The 14,838-nt window shown below is 32.1% G+C and overlaps 2 protein-coding genes across 2 annotated transcripts in view; both read left to right on the top strand.

Moving 5' to 3' along the window:
* The first annotated feature begins 2,526 nt into the window (after nt 1–2,526).
* Nucleotides 2,527–3,563, top strand: LOC117173639 (putative nuclease HARBI1). Its single transcript, XM_033362280.1, has 2 exons — nt 2,527–2,741; nt 3,170–3,563. Exons 1-2 carry the CDS (start codon nt 2,527–2,529, stop codon nt 3,561–3,563), a joined length of 609 nt encoding a protein of 202 aa, XP_033218171.1.
* A 10,597-nt stretch (nt 3,564–14,160) lies between these two features.
* LOC117173638 (trypsin-2-like) overlaps nt 14,161–14,838 on the top strand; it is a 4,451-nt gene continuing 3,773 nt past the window's right edge. The window contains exons 1-2 of the mRNA XM_033362279.1: nt 14,161–14,236; nt 14,386–14,554. Of these exons, the coding sequence (XP_033218170.1) occupies nt 14,161–14,236; nt 14,386–14,554 (245 nt within the window). The remainder of the gene's footprint in view (nt 14,237–14,385; nt 14,555–14,838) is intronic.

Here is a 14,838-nt window from a genome sequence, read left to right as displayed (position 1 = left end):
AATAATTAATATTGTATAGATCCGGACATTAATTACAAGGATTGATATGCCATATCTGTAAAATATTTTACAGGTGAAATGAGATAAAGGGACAGGTTTTAACAGGTAGTTTAAAAACAATAAAATGTACTTATCGTCCCTGATGTAACAGGTTTTATTTACAGCTTACAATTATATTAAATGCGTCGAACTTATGTCGTATTATTGGCATAGTAGTAGTGCTTTAGGCCACTATAATATGTGCAAATGGTTAAGTCTTCCTAGTTATGGCCGAACATTTGGAAACGTGCAGTGCACAGTTTGTCGATCAAACATTGTGTAAATCGATAGAACTTACGCACTTTATTAATTATTTATGAATAGACTAGGGTTGGTAGAAACAACTTATTCTATTTTCTCCACTACTTTTTCGCAATATGGTGTTTTATATTGCCGAATAATAAGACAAGTGCCAATACTCGTTAAATGAAATATGAAATTTCGAAATAATTTTATTACGTAAGAATTAAAAAATTTAAAGGCAAAACTCTAAAATGGAAATTTTAATATAGATATTAGAATGAAACAATCTCAGAATAATTTTTAAATTCTACCCATGCAGAAATCTTAAACTGGAGATACTAACGTTCTGCACTGTTTGGCCTATATTTGGTATGGCCCTCATCAGGTAAACTGACATGGACTACACATGGCTTGAATACTTCTGCAAATGATTACTCTAATTAGGCAAACTTTGTTAAGATCGTCCTGCCAGATTTTTCAAAGAATGCTGTAGTTTCTAAAATGATAATATTTGTACAAATTGAAGATAACTTTCTCATGAAAAAGTCGAAGAAAAGTACTCATATTACTGTTTCAATACATTTTTTATTAGAACGATATGCCATGTTATTCCCTCGTCAACCGCGACGGGTCGGCATCCGAGAAATGTTCCGCTCGCTATTTACGTTGTCGTCAATGATTTAGGCCTTTTAAGGCAATTTTAAAGTACAACAAGTCATTATATGCTTTGTTAATGAGGCTTACAAAAGAATTTCGAAATCGTAATATTTATGTTTCACGACAATTTCCTTGTCACATGAGATAATCTCAATCATAGCAAATTTAATCAAAGGTTTATCAGTAATTCGTAAATGCTAACCTATTTTTCAATTTATTCCGCCACAATTGCTCACAATTATTTGGAACCAAATGTGAGATAATTACTTCTACAATATGTATTTTGAAAATCAAACTTTCACTGTTTGTAAACCCTGATCCGCGCACGGCAACGTACGCAGCGAGCGGAAAAATTCGCATCAAGCACCACACATCAAGATCAGACTCGAGAGTGGGGGAACAACGTTTCTATGAAAATTAATCCCCTACGGTCCCATCCGCGGCAAGGTAAATAGCGTCGACTGTATTTGCATCCTCCTTTTAGGTAAGTTTCGCCATACTGTTTTTTAGTTTTTACAATCAGTTTTTCGATTGAAATAGTAATTTAATGGGGTATTATATTGATGTCCTTAAACTTAGAAATAATACAACAATTTCGGAAAAATACTTGGTAAAGTTAGGATTGTGGCGAAAGCAGTGTCTCCAGTGACAGCCAGACCTTGGCAAGCCTCGCCAAATTTCCACAAACGAAATTTTTTACATCATTTGTTTCTAAATATCAACAAATGATCGTTCAATCGATTTATCAAGCGTATTTTTGTAAATAATTAAAGATACATTTATCTTAAAGTCACATTATTGCCCAATTATAACGGAACACATTTTATTTAAAATATGAATACTGACCTGTTTAAGTAGGGTTAACTAGGGTATTTTCTGAATTTCTATTCCTCCTTTCATTAATTCTATCCTGAGTTAAAACTTTGTATCCAATTATTTATTTCGACAATTCTGTCCTTTCTTTAATGTTTTATTATTTTTCATCCTGTTGCTCTTCCCAACATATTTATAATAATTTTATCAGTTGTTTCTATCTTGTTTTCTTTACTTTATTCAAATTGTAGATGAAATTTTTACCTATATGACTGAAATTAAAATCAGTTTCCAACGAAAATAAAAAGTGTTCTCATACATACAATCAAAGTCACAGCATTTCTACTAATAAAACGATAATTTATAACCAACTCATTGGATACTGAATAGTTAAACTATGCAAAATAAGACCAATTATGATTCGACAATAATTATGAGCTAAGAAAAGACCTACAAATTTGACCCCCGCGAAGTTGGTCCCCCGAGGGTCACATTTTTTTAATTTTCTTTTTAAATAGTTTTGTACGTCATTTGTACTTTTTGTACATTAAGGCCCGATTTCACCAACTCCGATTAAATCGTTAATCATTGATTAGCCTTATTTAATCAATACTTTGCGTTCCACCAATCTTTTAATCATGATTAGGGGAAGATAATCGTGGGTTAACTTAATCGCCCAAAAATGGCTGGTCATCGAGTTCAATCAGTGATTAAAGTAACATAGCCCTGAAATTGAAGTGCAAGTGCAGTGAGTGCAGTATACAGGAAGTAAATATGGCTCTGTTTTACGACGATATTTTATCCTCGTCTGATGATGATGATAAAATGCTTAACCACGTTCAGAGAAGGCCCCGAATATTCAGAGAACGAGTGAATTATTTCGAAACCATGGATGATTTGGATTTTTTTACACGATTTCGCTTAACAAAAATTACTGTTGAAACTTTGCTGTTCCAAATAGAAGAAAGTTTGCAACATGCTACGGAAAGGTATGTATAGAAAATTTTATGAATATAATGGAAATAGAATATAATAGAAATGTGTGAATAGAAAATTAATCTTCTTAGTTAAAAATTTATGTTTCAGTTTAGAAATTCAAATTCAAATTTACAAAATTGAAAAAACTGTTCAACTTTTTATTGTAAATTTATATTTTATGCTTGAAAATTGAACTATTTGGATCAAAATTCATGCCTTTTGTTTTGGAAAAAAATTATCCATTTGCTCCAAAAAAATTTTTTTTTAAATTTATTTTCTCCTACTTGAAATTCAATCAATCAATTTTCTCACTTCAAACCGATTCTTTTTGTATAAAACATGTTTATAAATAATAGTCATTGTTCTTCTTTTTATGGAAATTTACATTGTTAAACATTTTCCTTCTGGTCACCATGTATAAATTAAAATTATATTTCAGAAACAACGCTATTCCATCTAGGATACAGCTCCTACTTGCTCTACGGTACTACGCCACTGGTTCGCACCTTATTGCTGCTGGGGACTTCTCTGGAGTTAGCAAAACTAGCGCTCATAGAATTGTTCACCGAGCGACTGCTGCTATTGCTGGACTGGCTCGAGAAGACATTAAAATGCCTTCCACAGAAGCAGAAGTTACTGCTGCTCAAGTAGATTTCTATGCAATAGCACGTTTCCCTAAAGTTATTTCGGCATTAGATTGCACGCACGTTCGAGTGCAGTCATTTGGTGGGGACGATGCTGAAGTGTTTAGAAATCGAAAAGGATATTTCTCCATAAACGTTCAAGCCACTTGTGATAGTGGCATGAAATTCACCAGTATTGTGGCACGTTGACCAGGAGCAGTTCATGATTTCACTATTTTTCGAAATACTAGGCTATGCGCTCGATTGGAAGCTGGTGAATTCAGGGACGTACTTATATTGGGAGATGGAGGGTACGCGTTAAAAATTACTTTATAACACCATTAAACAACCCTGTAACTGAAGCCAAAAGGTTATTTAATGAATCTCAAATTAGAACTCGTAATAAAATCGAATGTACGTTTGGTATATGGAAGCGCAGATTTCCGTGTTTGGCGACAAGAATGCGCTTCAAAGTTGATCATGTGCTTCCTGTGTTAGTAGCAACTGCGGTGTTGCATAATAGAGCCCGTCTTGCTGCAGAGGATCTGCCCCCCGACGAGCCTCTTCTAAATGTTCATTGGGACAAAGTTTTAAACGAGGATCTTCATAACCGTGGTAACTTGCCTGTCGATGATGGAAATGCACGTCGAAACAGTATTGCCTATTTTCAAAGTTTAATTGATCAACAATAATGTCTGTTGTGCATGAGAAGAACTTTATATTGGACTAGCGTAAATACGCGCCTCGCCCCGTTATTCGATACCAAAGGAATGGCTGCTCACGAGTGTAATTAATTTAATAGTGTATTATTATGTAATTAATCAAAATTTACGAAATTTAAACTAGACCAAAATCCAAATTAAAAATCCCATTTAACGTCCAATAATCAAATTGCTGCAAAATCCTGTTAAACAAAACAAGAATCCAACGACCAAATTTGGACCACAACGAATAAACGAAAACCAAAAAAACCCTATTGTAATCTGAAAAAAAACTCAAAAAACAACAAAAAAATAAAATAAAATTTTCGGAAAAAAATATAAAAAAGAGGAAAGAAAAATGAGAAGGCAGCCAACCACATCCCCTTCCTTCCCTTTTTCCTTCTTTCGTCTTTTTTATTTTTATGACCATCGAATTACAATAAAATAAAAATAAAAAACATAAATAAATAAATTTGCATTACCAACGTTTCGGTACTCGTACAGTACCCTTATCAAGGCAAGGAAATTTTAAGTGGTAGAAATTGACAGCACCCACGAACAGGTGCTCTCTCTTTGATACCTGAGAATCGAATAAGGGTCAGTAGACCAAACTGTTGTAAACACAATATAAATATCTGTCACAATTACATCAGAAATAGAGAAAGTAAAAGAAAAACAGACTTCTTGAAACAGCTACGTTATATGTAATTAATCATATTAGCATAACTTTTGTTCAACCCATCCACATCGGTTTTTAAATTAATAGATAACTTTTTTTGTTTTTTAATATAAAACATTTCCATGAATTCCCTCTTCCTTTCATTACTTTAACTATGCAAAATTTGAAAATTATCCCAGTCAAATTCATGGTCAACATCAACAAATGCCCTTGTATGTCTGGCAAGAACACTTTTATAACAGCGTCCCAAACGAAAATTATTATTTTTTTTCAGATTACAATAGGGTTTTTTTGGTTTTCGTTTATTCTTTTTTAGTCAAAAATTCAATTTGTCAGTTCACAATTATAGAATTTGGTAAATAAATCTTCTTTTTGATTAGTAAATTAATCTTTTGGTTATAAAATTTGTTTGTTGAGAATTCAACTTCTAGGTTGCAAATTCTTGAATTTTGTTAAAAATTCTTTTTTTTTTAAAGATTTTAAATAATCTTTTCCGAAGCTTCCTGTTACTTGATTGGTGTTTAATAAAAAAAGATAAATTCTCAATAAATTATAAAATAATTTCATTTTTATTAAAAGAAACTAATCTGCAGGCAAAGAGAAAATAATTTTCGGCAAATAAGTTGACTTTTTAAACAAACTGTTTCACTGAGCACTAAAATAAGATTAATTTTCAATAAAAAGTGGAATAATTGTATTCCTTTTATAGTAAATTTATCTTCTTTAAGGAAAAAGACAGAAATTTTCAACGAAGAAGCTGAACTTTAGCTAAATGATTCCAATGTTTATAAAAAAAAGATCAATATTAAGTCAAAAATGTAATTTAATTTTTGTTTTAAAACATTATTTTGCAAGCAACAATAACGAAATTTTCGACAAAAAAGTTACATTTTTAATCAAATATTTTCAGTCTTTACTAAAAAAAAGATACATTTTAAATCAAGATCGGAATAATTTGGAGATTATCAAAAATTCCCTATCGTTCCATCATTTTTAGACCTGTACCAACCCTCAATCTACAAAGTAAAACACTGCACACATATAACCTGCCAGGTCATCGTCATCAAAAGGATTGTCCAGGGGATCAATTGCGCTTCCAAGTATTTCTTTGACTTGCAGGCACCGCAAGTCTTCCTTTACTGGGTTGCTGCCACCTCCTGTTGAGACTCAAATGTTACTAAACTGAGCATCAAATTTAGCAGAATTATAAAATAAGTAAAATATATTCTTCTCTATATTTACCGGGTTTGAAGGTTTCCTGTCGCAGAGTGGTCAGATGTTTGCGAGCACTTCGCTCCAGGTTGTCCCACAACAGTTTTAATTTATCTGCAGGGCGGTGCTCTAGAGAAATACATTTTGCATTAAATTCGTTGCAAATTTCGTTCCATGTCTTTTGTTTACATTTGCTACTTATAGCGTCTGTTCTTTTGCACTCTATTATATTTTTGTACTTCTCCATGATTGCTCAAAAAAGCATTTTTTTTCATTTAGGGTAAAATTAGAGCTTCTTTTTTGTCTAAGCTTTTTTCCCTAAAAATATAAAACACAGTCGTCGTAGAAAAAGGCCTTTTTGATGTTTGCATTTCGTCCAATTTGTGGTTAGATAAACTTAATAATTCAACAAAAATACTCGCTTGTTCAAAGAAATATATTTTTTTTGTACTTACCTCTTCCACTTTGTCCGCCATATTAATTACTACTTTTCTTTTCTTTTTTATTCATATTTTTATTAAAAACACAATTGCCACTTCTCTTCTATTCCTCTTGCCACAGAAACCACCCGTAACCTCGAAATTTAGGAATCTTATCATATGCTAATATCGCGCCGAGTGTTAACGCATAATTTCGTTCTAACCAATCAGAGTCGCCGTTACAACGTAAAGACCTAAAAACTAGACCTTATTATGAACAAAGTATACGATTAGCTATTCAGAGGTTGAAAATGTTTGGTAGAACGCATCGCTGGTTAAAGCTGATTTAGTCATTGATTAAAAAATAATCGTGATTAGTTAATCGTGGATTTAATCAGAGTTGGTGAAATTGGCCCTAAATATTTTTGTTTCCACCCTTCCGGTTTTGAAATTAGGAGCGAAATTTATTTCGGAGGGCTACCTTCACGCATCCTGCCAAAAATAAAATTTCTAAAATTTTATTTTTGCTAACGCTTGTACATAGTTTGTACATTTTGAACGTTTCATATTTTCGTTTGTAGTCTCTTGGTTGACCAGGTAGAAAAAAATAAAAATTTCTTGTCGTCCCCCGAAATTTGAATTTTAAAATTTTTACTTTTGCTAACGTTTGTACGTCGTTTTTACTGTTTGTACATTTTATATCTCCGTTTGTGCCCTCCTGGCTGTCCGAATAAGGACAAATCAACATTTTGTATCATCCCCCTGAAACTAAAATTTTTCAAGTTTTCTTTTTAACTACGTTTGTACATCGTTTGTACTCCTTTTACATTCAATATTTTTGCTTGTACCCTCCTGGTTACGAAATTAGGGGCAAAGTTGATTTCGCGGGGTTAACTTCATGCATTCCCCAGAAATTCAAATCTCTCAAATTTTATTTTTGCTAACGTTTGTACGTCGCCTGTACTGTTTGTAAATTTCATTTTTTCTATTGTACCTCCTTGGTTGCCTGGCTAGCGCCTGTCTAGGAGTAAATCAAAATTGCATGCCATCCCCCGTAATTAAAATTGTTCAATATTTTTTTGCTAACCTTTATACCTCATTTTTCAATTTTGTATATTTCATATTTTTGTTTGCATCGACTTGGTTTGCCGGCTAGGGAAAAATAAAAGTTTCGTCTCATTACTCTTAAATTTGAATTTTACAGTGTAAACGACGTACAAACGTTAGCAAAAACTAAAATTCTAAAATTTCGGGAAGGGGGGATAGTACGAAAATTTGATTACCCCCTATCCGGGTAACCAATAGGTTATAAAGGAAAATATAAAATGTACAAACAGTCAAACGACCTACAAACGTTAGCAAAAAGAACAAATACAAAAATTCAAACTTCCGGGGGATTACACGAATTTCTGACTTTTCCCTAGCTGGGTAACAAACAGGGTACTAACGAAAATATAAAATGTACAAACAGTGCAAACGACGTACAAACGTTAGCAGAAAGAAAAATGAAAAATTCAAAATTCTGTGCGATGGCAGGAAATTTTGGTTTGTCCCTATTCGGGCAACGAAGAGGGTTCAAACGGCAATATGAAATGTACAAACAGTGGAAGCGACGTACAGACGTTAGAAAAAGAAAAATGAAAAAATTCAAATTTCTAACGGATAGTAGGACATTTTGGTTTGTCCCTAGTCGGGCAACCAAAATGGTACAAACAGTAATATGAAATATATTAACAGTACAAACGACGTACAAACATTATTAAAAAGAAAAATTAAAAAATGTATGTTTCTGTGTGTAGGCAAGAAATCTGTTTTATCTCTAGTAGGGCAACCAAAAGGGTACAAATGAAAATATGAAATGTACAAAAAGTGCAAACGACGTACAAACATTATCAAACAAAAAAATAGAAAAATTTAAATTTCTAAGGCATAGCAGGAAATTTTGGTTTGTCCCTAGTCGGGTAACCAAGAGAGTCACAAAAAAATGAAATGTACAAGCAGTACAAACGACGATCAAACTTGAGCAAAAGGAAAAATTCAAATTTCTGCGGGATGGCACGAAATTTTGATTTGTCCCTAGCCGGGCAAACAAGAGGGTAAAAAATGAAATATGAAATGTACAAACAGTGAAAAAGACGTATAAAAAATAGAAATAAAATTTAAAAATTCAAATTTCTGGGGGATGGTAAGAAATTTGGATTTTACTCTGTTCGGACAAACGATAAGTTACAAACGTAAATATGAAATGCAAAAATAGTAAAAACGGCGTACAAACGTTAACAGAAAGAAAAATTGAAAAATTCAATTTTTTAAAGTATCGCACGAAATGCTAATTTTCCCCTTGCCGGGCAACCAAGAGGGTAAAAACGAACATTTGAAACGTACAAACAGTACAAACGACGTACAAACGTTAGTAAAAGGAAAGATTGATAAATTTAAATTTCTGCGGGATGGCCGGAAGTTTTGATTTGTCCCTAGCCGAGCTACTAAGAGGGTACAAACAAAAATATAAAATATATAAACAGTACAAACAACGTACAAACGTTAGCAAAAAGATAAATGAAAAAACTAAAACTTCTGAAGGATGGCACGAGATTTTGGCTTTCCCCTTTCAGGGCTACTAATAAGTTACAAACGAAAATATGAAATGTACAAAAAGTACAAATTTTAGCAAAAATAAATATTTAAAAATTTAAATTTCGGAGGGATGGCACGAAATTTTGGTTTGTCCCTAGTCGGGCAACCAAGTGGGCACAACCGAAAATATAAAATATATAAACAGTACAAAAGAAGTAAAAACGTTAGCAGAAAGAAAAATTGCAAATTTCTTGTGGATGCCATGTAATTTTGGTTTGTCCCTGGCCGGGCAAACAAGGGGGTACAAACGAAAATATGAAATGTACAATCAGCACAAACAACGTACAAACGTTATCAAAAAGAAAAATCGGAATATTCACATTTCTGGGGGATGACATGAAATTTTGATTTTCCCGTTGCCGGGCAACCAATAAGTTACAAACGAAAATATGAAATGTATAAACTGTACAAAATACGCACAAGCGTTAGCAAAAAGAATTTTTTTTAAATTTTAATTTCTGCGAGATGGCACGAAATTTTGGTTTGTCGCTCGACAGGCAACCAAGAGGGTACAAACGATAGTATGAAATATACAAACTGTGAAAACGACGTACAAACGTTGGCAACAAGAAAAATTCAAAAATTGATATCAATGGGTAATGAAATGATATTTTGATTCGTCTCTAGTCAGGCAATCAAGAGGGTACAATCAAAAATGTGAAATGTGCAAGCAGCAGAAACGACCTACAAACGTTGGCGAAAAGAAAAATTTTAAAATTCAAATTTATGCAGGATGGCTGGAAATTTTTATTTTTCCGTAGCCGGGAAACCAATAGGGTATACACGAAAATATGAAATGTACACTCTCTAACTATGCATCAGTAAAAAACTTACTGATTGAAATAGTATGTAGACATTTCACTGATTAATCAGTTATTTCGGACTTATTCACTAGTCAGTTCAGTAACACCAGAGTAAATCGTATTATATGTTAAAATTTCCATTAAAAGGTCACAGAGTAATCGCGATAGTTTTTTTTCAATGGTGAAAAGTAATAAAAATAGAAGACCTATAACGCCTGTTGACTGCTACTTACAGATGACGCGTTTGAAGTGTAGCCGTCAGCAGGCGTTATACGTCTTTTATTTGTTATTATTTTTTACCCGTATAAAAAAACTATTGAGATTACTCCGTGACCTTCTAATGAGACTTTTAACGTTGAATCCGAATTTCACTAGTTTAAAAGTTGATCCTGTCTGAGTCATGCGTGAAGTTAGCCCCCCGAAATTAATTTCGCCCCTTATTTCGTAACCAAGATGTTACAAATGAAAATATGGGATATACAAACAGTACAAACGACTTACAAACGTATGTAAAAATAAAATTAGAAAAAATATGAACTTCGGGAGGCCAACTTCACGAGGGTACAAATTTGTAATGAATAACTTTTTTCTACGATAAGCAATTTTTGCATTCATAAAAAACATTACGAATAATGTATAGGATGGACAGTTCCTATCTTAGTTCGGAAAAATAATATTAAAAATAAAAAATTAATGGACAAAAACTGTCCAACCAGAAAGGATATAGAGAAGAGTACCCAAATATGTGATACCAACTCTGTTTGGCGTGATTGTCGAAATTCTATGTACTGCATTTAAAAGTAATATAGGTCATTTTAAAGGAAATTTAGTTTGTCATAAGAAGCTCAAATAAAAAATTTTATTAAAAATTTTGTTTATGCTGAAAATACAAAAAATGTAAAAAAGTGCTTTTTCCATACTCGTCAAACTATTCTCATAATATTATATTATGAGAACCACACCGTGCAACTATGCACTTACTATGCCTGACCTGTACAATGAAAAACTTCAACACTATCGATATTTTCCTACTTAGTTATTCAATCCCCATCACTCCAGACAAACTTTACTGCTAAATATATATTTAATGAATAATAAATAGGGTTTAAAGAATTCCCTTCCATGAACTCGACCACCATCTATTTCACAAAAAGTTCGCCAATAATCTTTAGAAGCCCTATGAAAAATGGACTATAGCACGAAATTGCTCTTTCTTCAAGCGCTACAAGTTAGTGATAGAACCAACAGAGTGGGTCTCTTAGTTTAGCTGATACCCCGCTTTCTCATATTACGACGAGTCAATTTTCTTTCAGTCCTAAGAAATAAGATTTAAAAAAAAGCATTTCCGAAAAAACGACACAAGTTGCATTAAAATGTTAAATAACAGCTTTTCTCTAATAGGCGGTGCACTTTTTCAATTATAAAAATAAGACAATAAATTTTTTTTTTTTGAATACCAATGCATATTATGAATTGCAATAATATAAATTTATTGGAATGATAGATTTTTCAGGGTAGCTGAGAATAAAAATGAGTGCAAAATAAGCAGTAAATATTAAAGTAATAATGATAAAAAGAATTTGTAGATTATTTTGCAATATCTAAATAAGCAATCTTAAGCCGAGGTACAGAAATAAATATAATATATATTTGGGATAAATGAGATTATTAATAAATGAGATTATTAAAATAACGAGAGCCTTTTTGGGTAAAAGTAACTTGAGATACATCATGATTGATCTTTGCATTCATTGTATCTCGAATGATCTTTTTTGTTTTTTTCCAATTTATACAACATATCTATCATCCTATCGAGATTTACATAATTATGTATTCCCCTTTTCAATGGAGTTATCCATTTCTCACTAGTCTTATAAATTCATTCTACATATTATACTTTCCAATAATTCAACCCATTTCTGTATCATCTTTTTCTTTTTTCATTAAATTATTCTTTGCGAAATTTCTAAATTTCGCTTTCATATTTTATAATGTCCAATTAAATTTCTTTCCCCGTCAACTCTATCCCAACTTATCATGTTTATCCTTTTCCTCTTTGTATAATAACTTTATGCTAACCTGTTATTATTATAGTACTTTTCTTGTGTAGGAGTTCTTTATTTCTTTTTACTTCTTTTAACATTTTTGTCTACGATGCCCAGAGAATAAGAATCTATTTAATGGAAATTACTTATGTTAGAAAATTTAAGAATGTCGATTAACGCGAATTTTAATCATTTTCAATTGCAGCAATACAGCTAACACTAATTAAGGCAAAGCTCGTTGAACTATTTTTAAGTTTTTTTATTCGGAACGACATTTACTGGCTGAGTTGTCTGAAATACATATAATAAATATATGACGACCGATAGAAATGATTAAATTTATAAGACCAATTAAAATGTTCACAAAAATAGACTACTTCCAGCTAACTAACTGCATGTGAATAATTCAGAAGTTTCACGCATATTGATGATACATAATTAGGATTTTCCTATACCGATGTTTCTAGACACACCGAGAATATTTGGTTTACGCTCACCAAGTTTCGGTCAAGCTAGACATGGCCTGACTATACAATATGTATTAACTTTATATATTATAAAGATATAAAAATAATATTTTAAATAATCAATTAGGTGACAGCGATCAGCAGCATGCTAATAAAAACCGGATAAAATCTCCTTATCCACTTTGTACATAATCTAATTGCCCAAGCCTCATTGTATTTTTTTAATTACTACAAACAGCGTCACTGTTCCGCAATTATATGCGCGATAACGAGAAAATCGATATCAATGATGTGCGTAATTGACACTGTCGTTTGTACCTGAGTGATTGTTAACGACCTACCTTCATGGCTTATATTAATGTCTATCACGCAATCTTCCCCGATAATTATGAAATTCATCTTGCGCTTATATTTTATTATCAAAAACCATTTTTTCTTCTTTTTGTGCATCATCAGTCCAACAATATAGATTTCAGCGAATTTATTTTTAAATACTCAAATAAACGGTTTAAATTCATGCAAATTTAAATAATTCAGGTTACTGGCCCAGTACTGGAATATCCTTAATGTTAACTATATCCCGTGCAGAAATTTCCCCACCTTTCCCTATTTTAAGTTGGATTCCGAATATCTAGTCTAGAAGTGACTGGTTGAGGGCACCTAATCAGAATATCTAGCCAAGAAAAAACTGATAAGTGTCCTGTTAGGTTCTAGTGAAGAATTTCGTGCCTCGTATATGTATGGCAAATCTATCTGTACCCTTTTTTTTGTTTAGGAAAAAACTTCCATTCTTATGAAAAACTGTTAATATTGAGAAAAAATTACATTTCCTGTCATTGTTAAAAGTTGTAAAGTAGTCGACGACAAGAAAAAACAAAATAATACAGGAAGAAACACTTCAATCGATTAAAATTATATATTAAAATTTTTTTTTAATTTCTTTCAAGAGTTCGATTTTTTAGCTGTAGCTTATGTGTATGGCTTTTTCATCGACTATCAACTCGAAGGTTTAGCGTAATGGTTGAGAATGTATATTCACTCTAAATACGACCATCATTAGTTGAAGTCAAAATACACGAAATTACTTAATATTTATTTTTAAATACCTTTTTTGTCAAGTCAATTATTAAATATTCAACATAATTAAATATTCATCAGATAATAGAAAGATTCTAGACGGGACCCTACTAATCGTCGGGCGATAAAAGGGCACTCTCATCAGGGCCTGATCAAAAGTTCTAGCTAGAACATAGCCAAAACAGCTTTACAGAACTATTCAGGCCCTTTCCATTTTTTCCGACGAGCGTCTGATTAGAAATAGGGGAATCTATCCAGGGCCCTACTAAACCCCAATCGGAATTTCCACATGGGATGTTCTTTACTGACAGACTAGGGGAACACTATTGGCCAATGAGGGTCGCGATACAAGGTTCGTTGCCAAACAGTAAAAATTTTTGCATTTCTTATAATTTTACAAGCTCATGTTCATTCTTAAACATTTTTTTAAGTACCTTAATACTCTCATTAAATGAATGTAACATTTTGTAATGTTTCCTGAATAGAATTGTATGACAAAAATGTCCAATCTTTCCCCTGTTATAAATCCTAAGTCTTATCTATTCTTAGCATACCTTTTAATATTTGCATCGATGCTTTATACATATTTTGCAAGAACTCTGATATTATTTTTTTAATAATGAATTATTAACTGATTGTTGTATATGGAATTTCTAATCTTGTTCAACGGGTAAGTAGCTCACAATATTTTTGTCTTACAATCGAAGCGCTTAATCGATGATAAGCTTATTTCTTTATTCTTAATGAAGTATTAATATTACGTACAGATGAAACGGAATCAGAGACCAATCTGCAAAATGCTCCGATACGTAGTTCTTGCTTTTCTCCTTGTCAAAAGTTACGGTGCGTAACTTAGAAGTTAATTTGCACGTAAAACACTTGTTTGTTTAAAAATTTTAACTAATTTAATTCATCATCAACAGTTCTCTTGCGTAATTCTTGCAAATTTTTTTTTTAAGCCTATTACTTTTGTAAAAAATTTTGTATTGCAGGAAGTATCTTCAAGCTATCACCCCGATTACCTGATCATCGCATTGTAGGTGGGGAAAGAATTGATATTCGTCAACATCCTTACCAACTTTCTCTTCAGACAACTAGTCATTTATGTGGAGCCTCTGTTATTAGTGAGAAATGGGCAGTTACTGCCGGCCATTGTGTAGGGTAAATGTTTGGACATTATATTTATATTCGAATACTTTTGCAACAGTATAAAATATTATTTAAATTTTCATTGATTATTCCAAATATACTTGAACGGTACTTACAAAACTAAACTGCATAAAATGAAAGTTAACATAAGGAAAAATTATATATTTAGGTATGTTTTGAAGATATTTATCGAACTAATCAAAACACATCTATCTAACTTCTCTAGAATAATATTTCATATAATTAGATATGAATTCAAAGAATATTTTGACAAATATTCTGGCAAAAGTGAAATT

The sequence above is a fragment of the Belonocnema kinseyi genome, chromosome 5 (assembly GCF_010883055.1).
Source record: "Belonocnema kinseyi isolate 2016_QV_RU_SX_M_011 chromosome 5, B_treatae_v1, whole genome shotgun sequence".
Classification (NCBI taxonomy): Eukaryota; Metazoa; Arthropoda; class Insecta; order Hymenoptera; family Cynipidae; genus Belonocnema; species Belonocnema kinseyi.
This window is presented reverse-complemented; position numbering and strand designations above follow the sequence as displayed.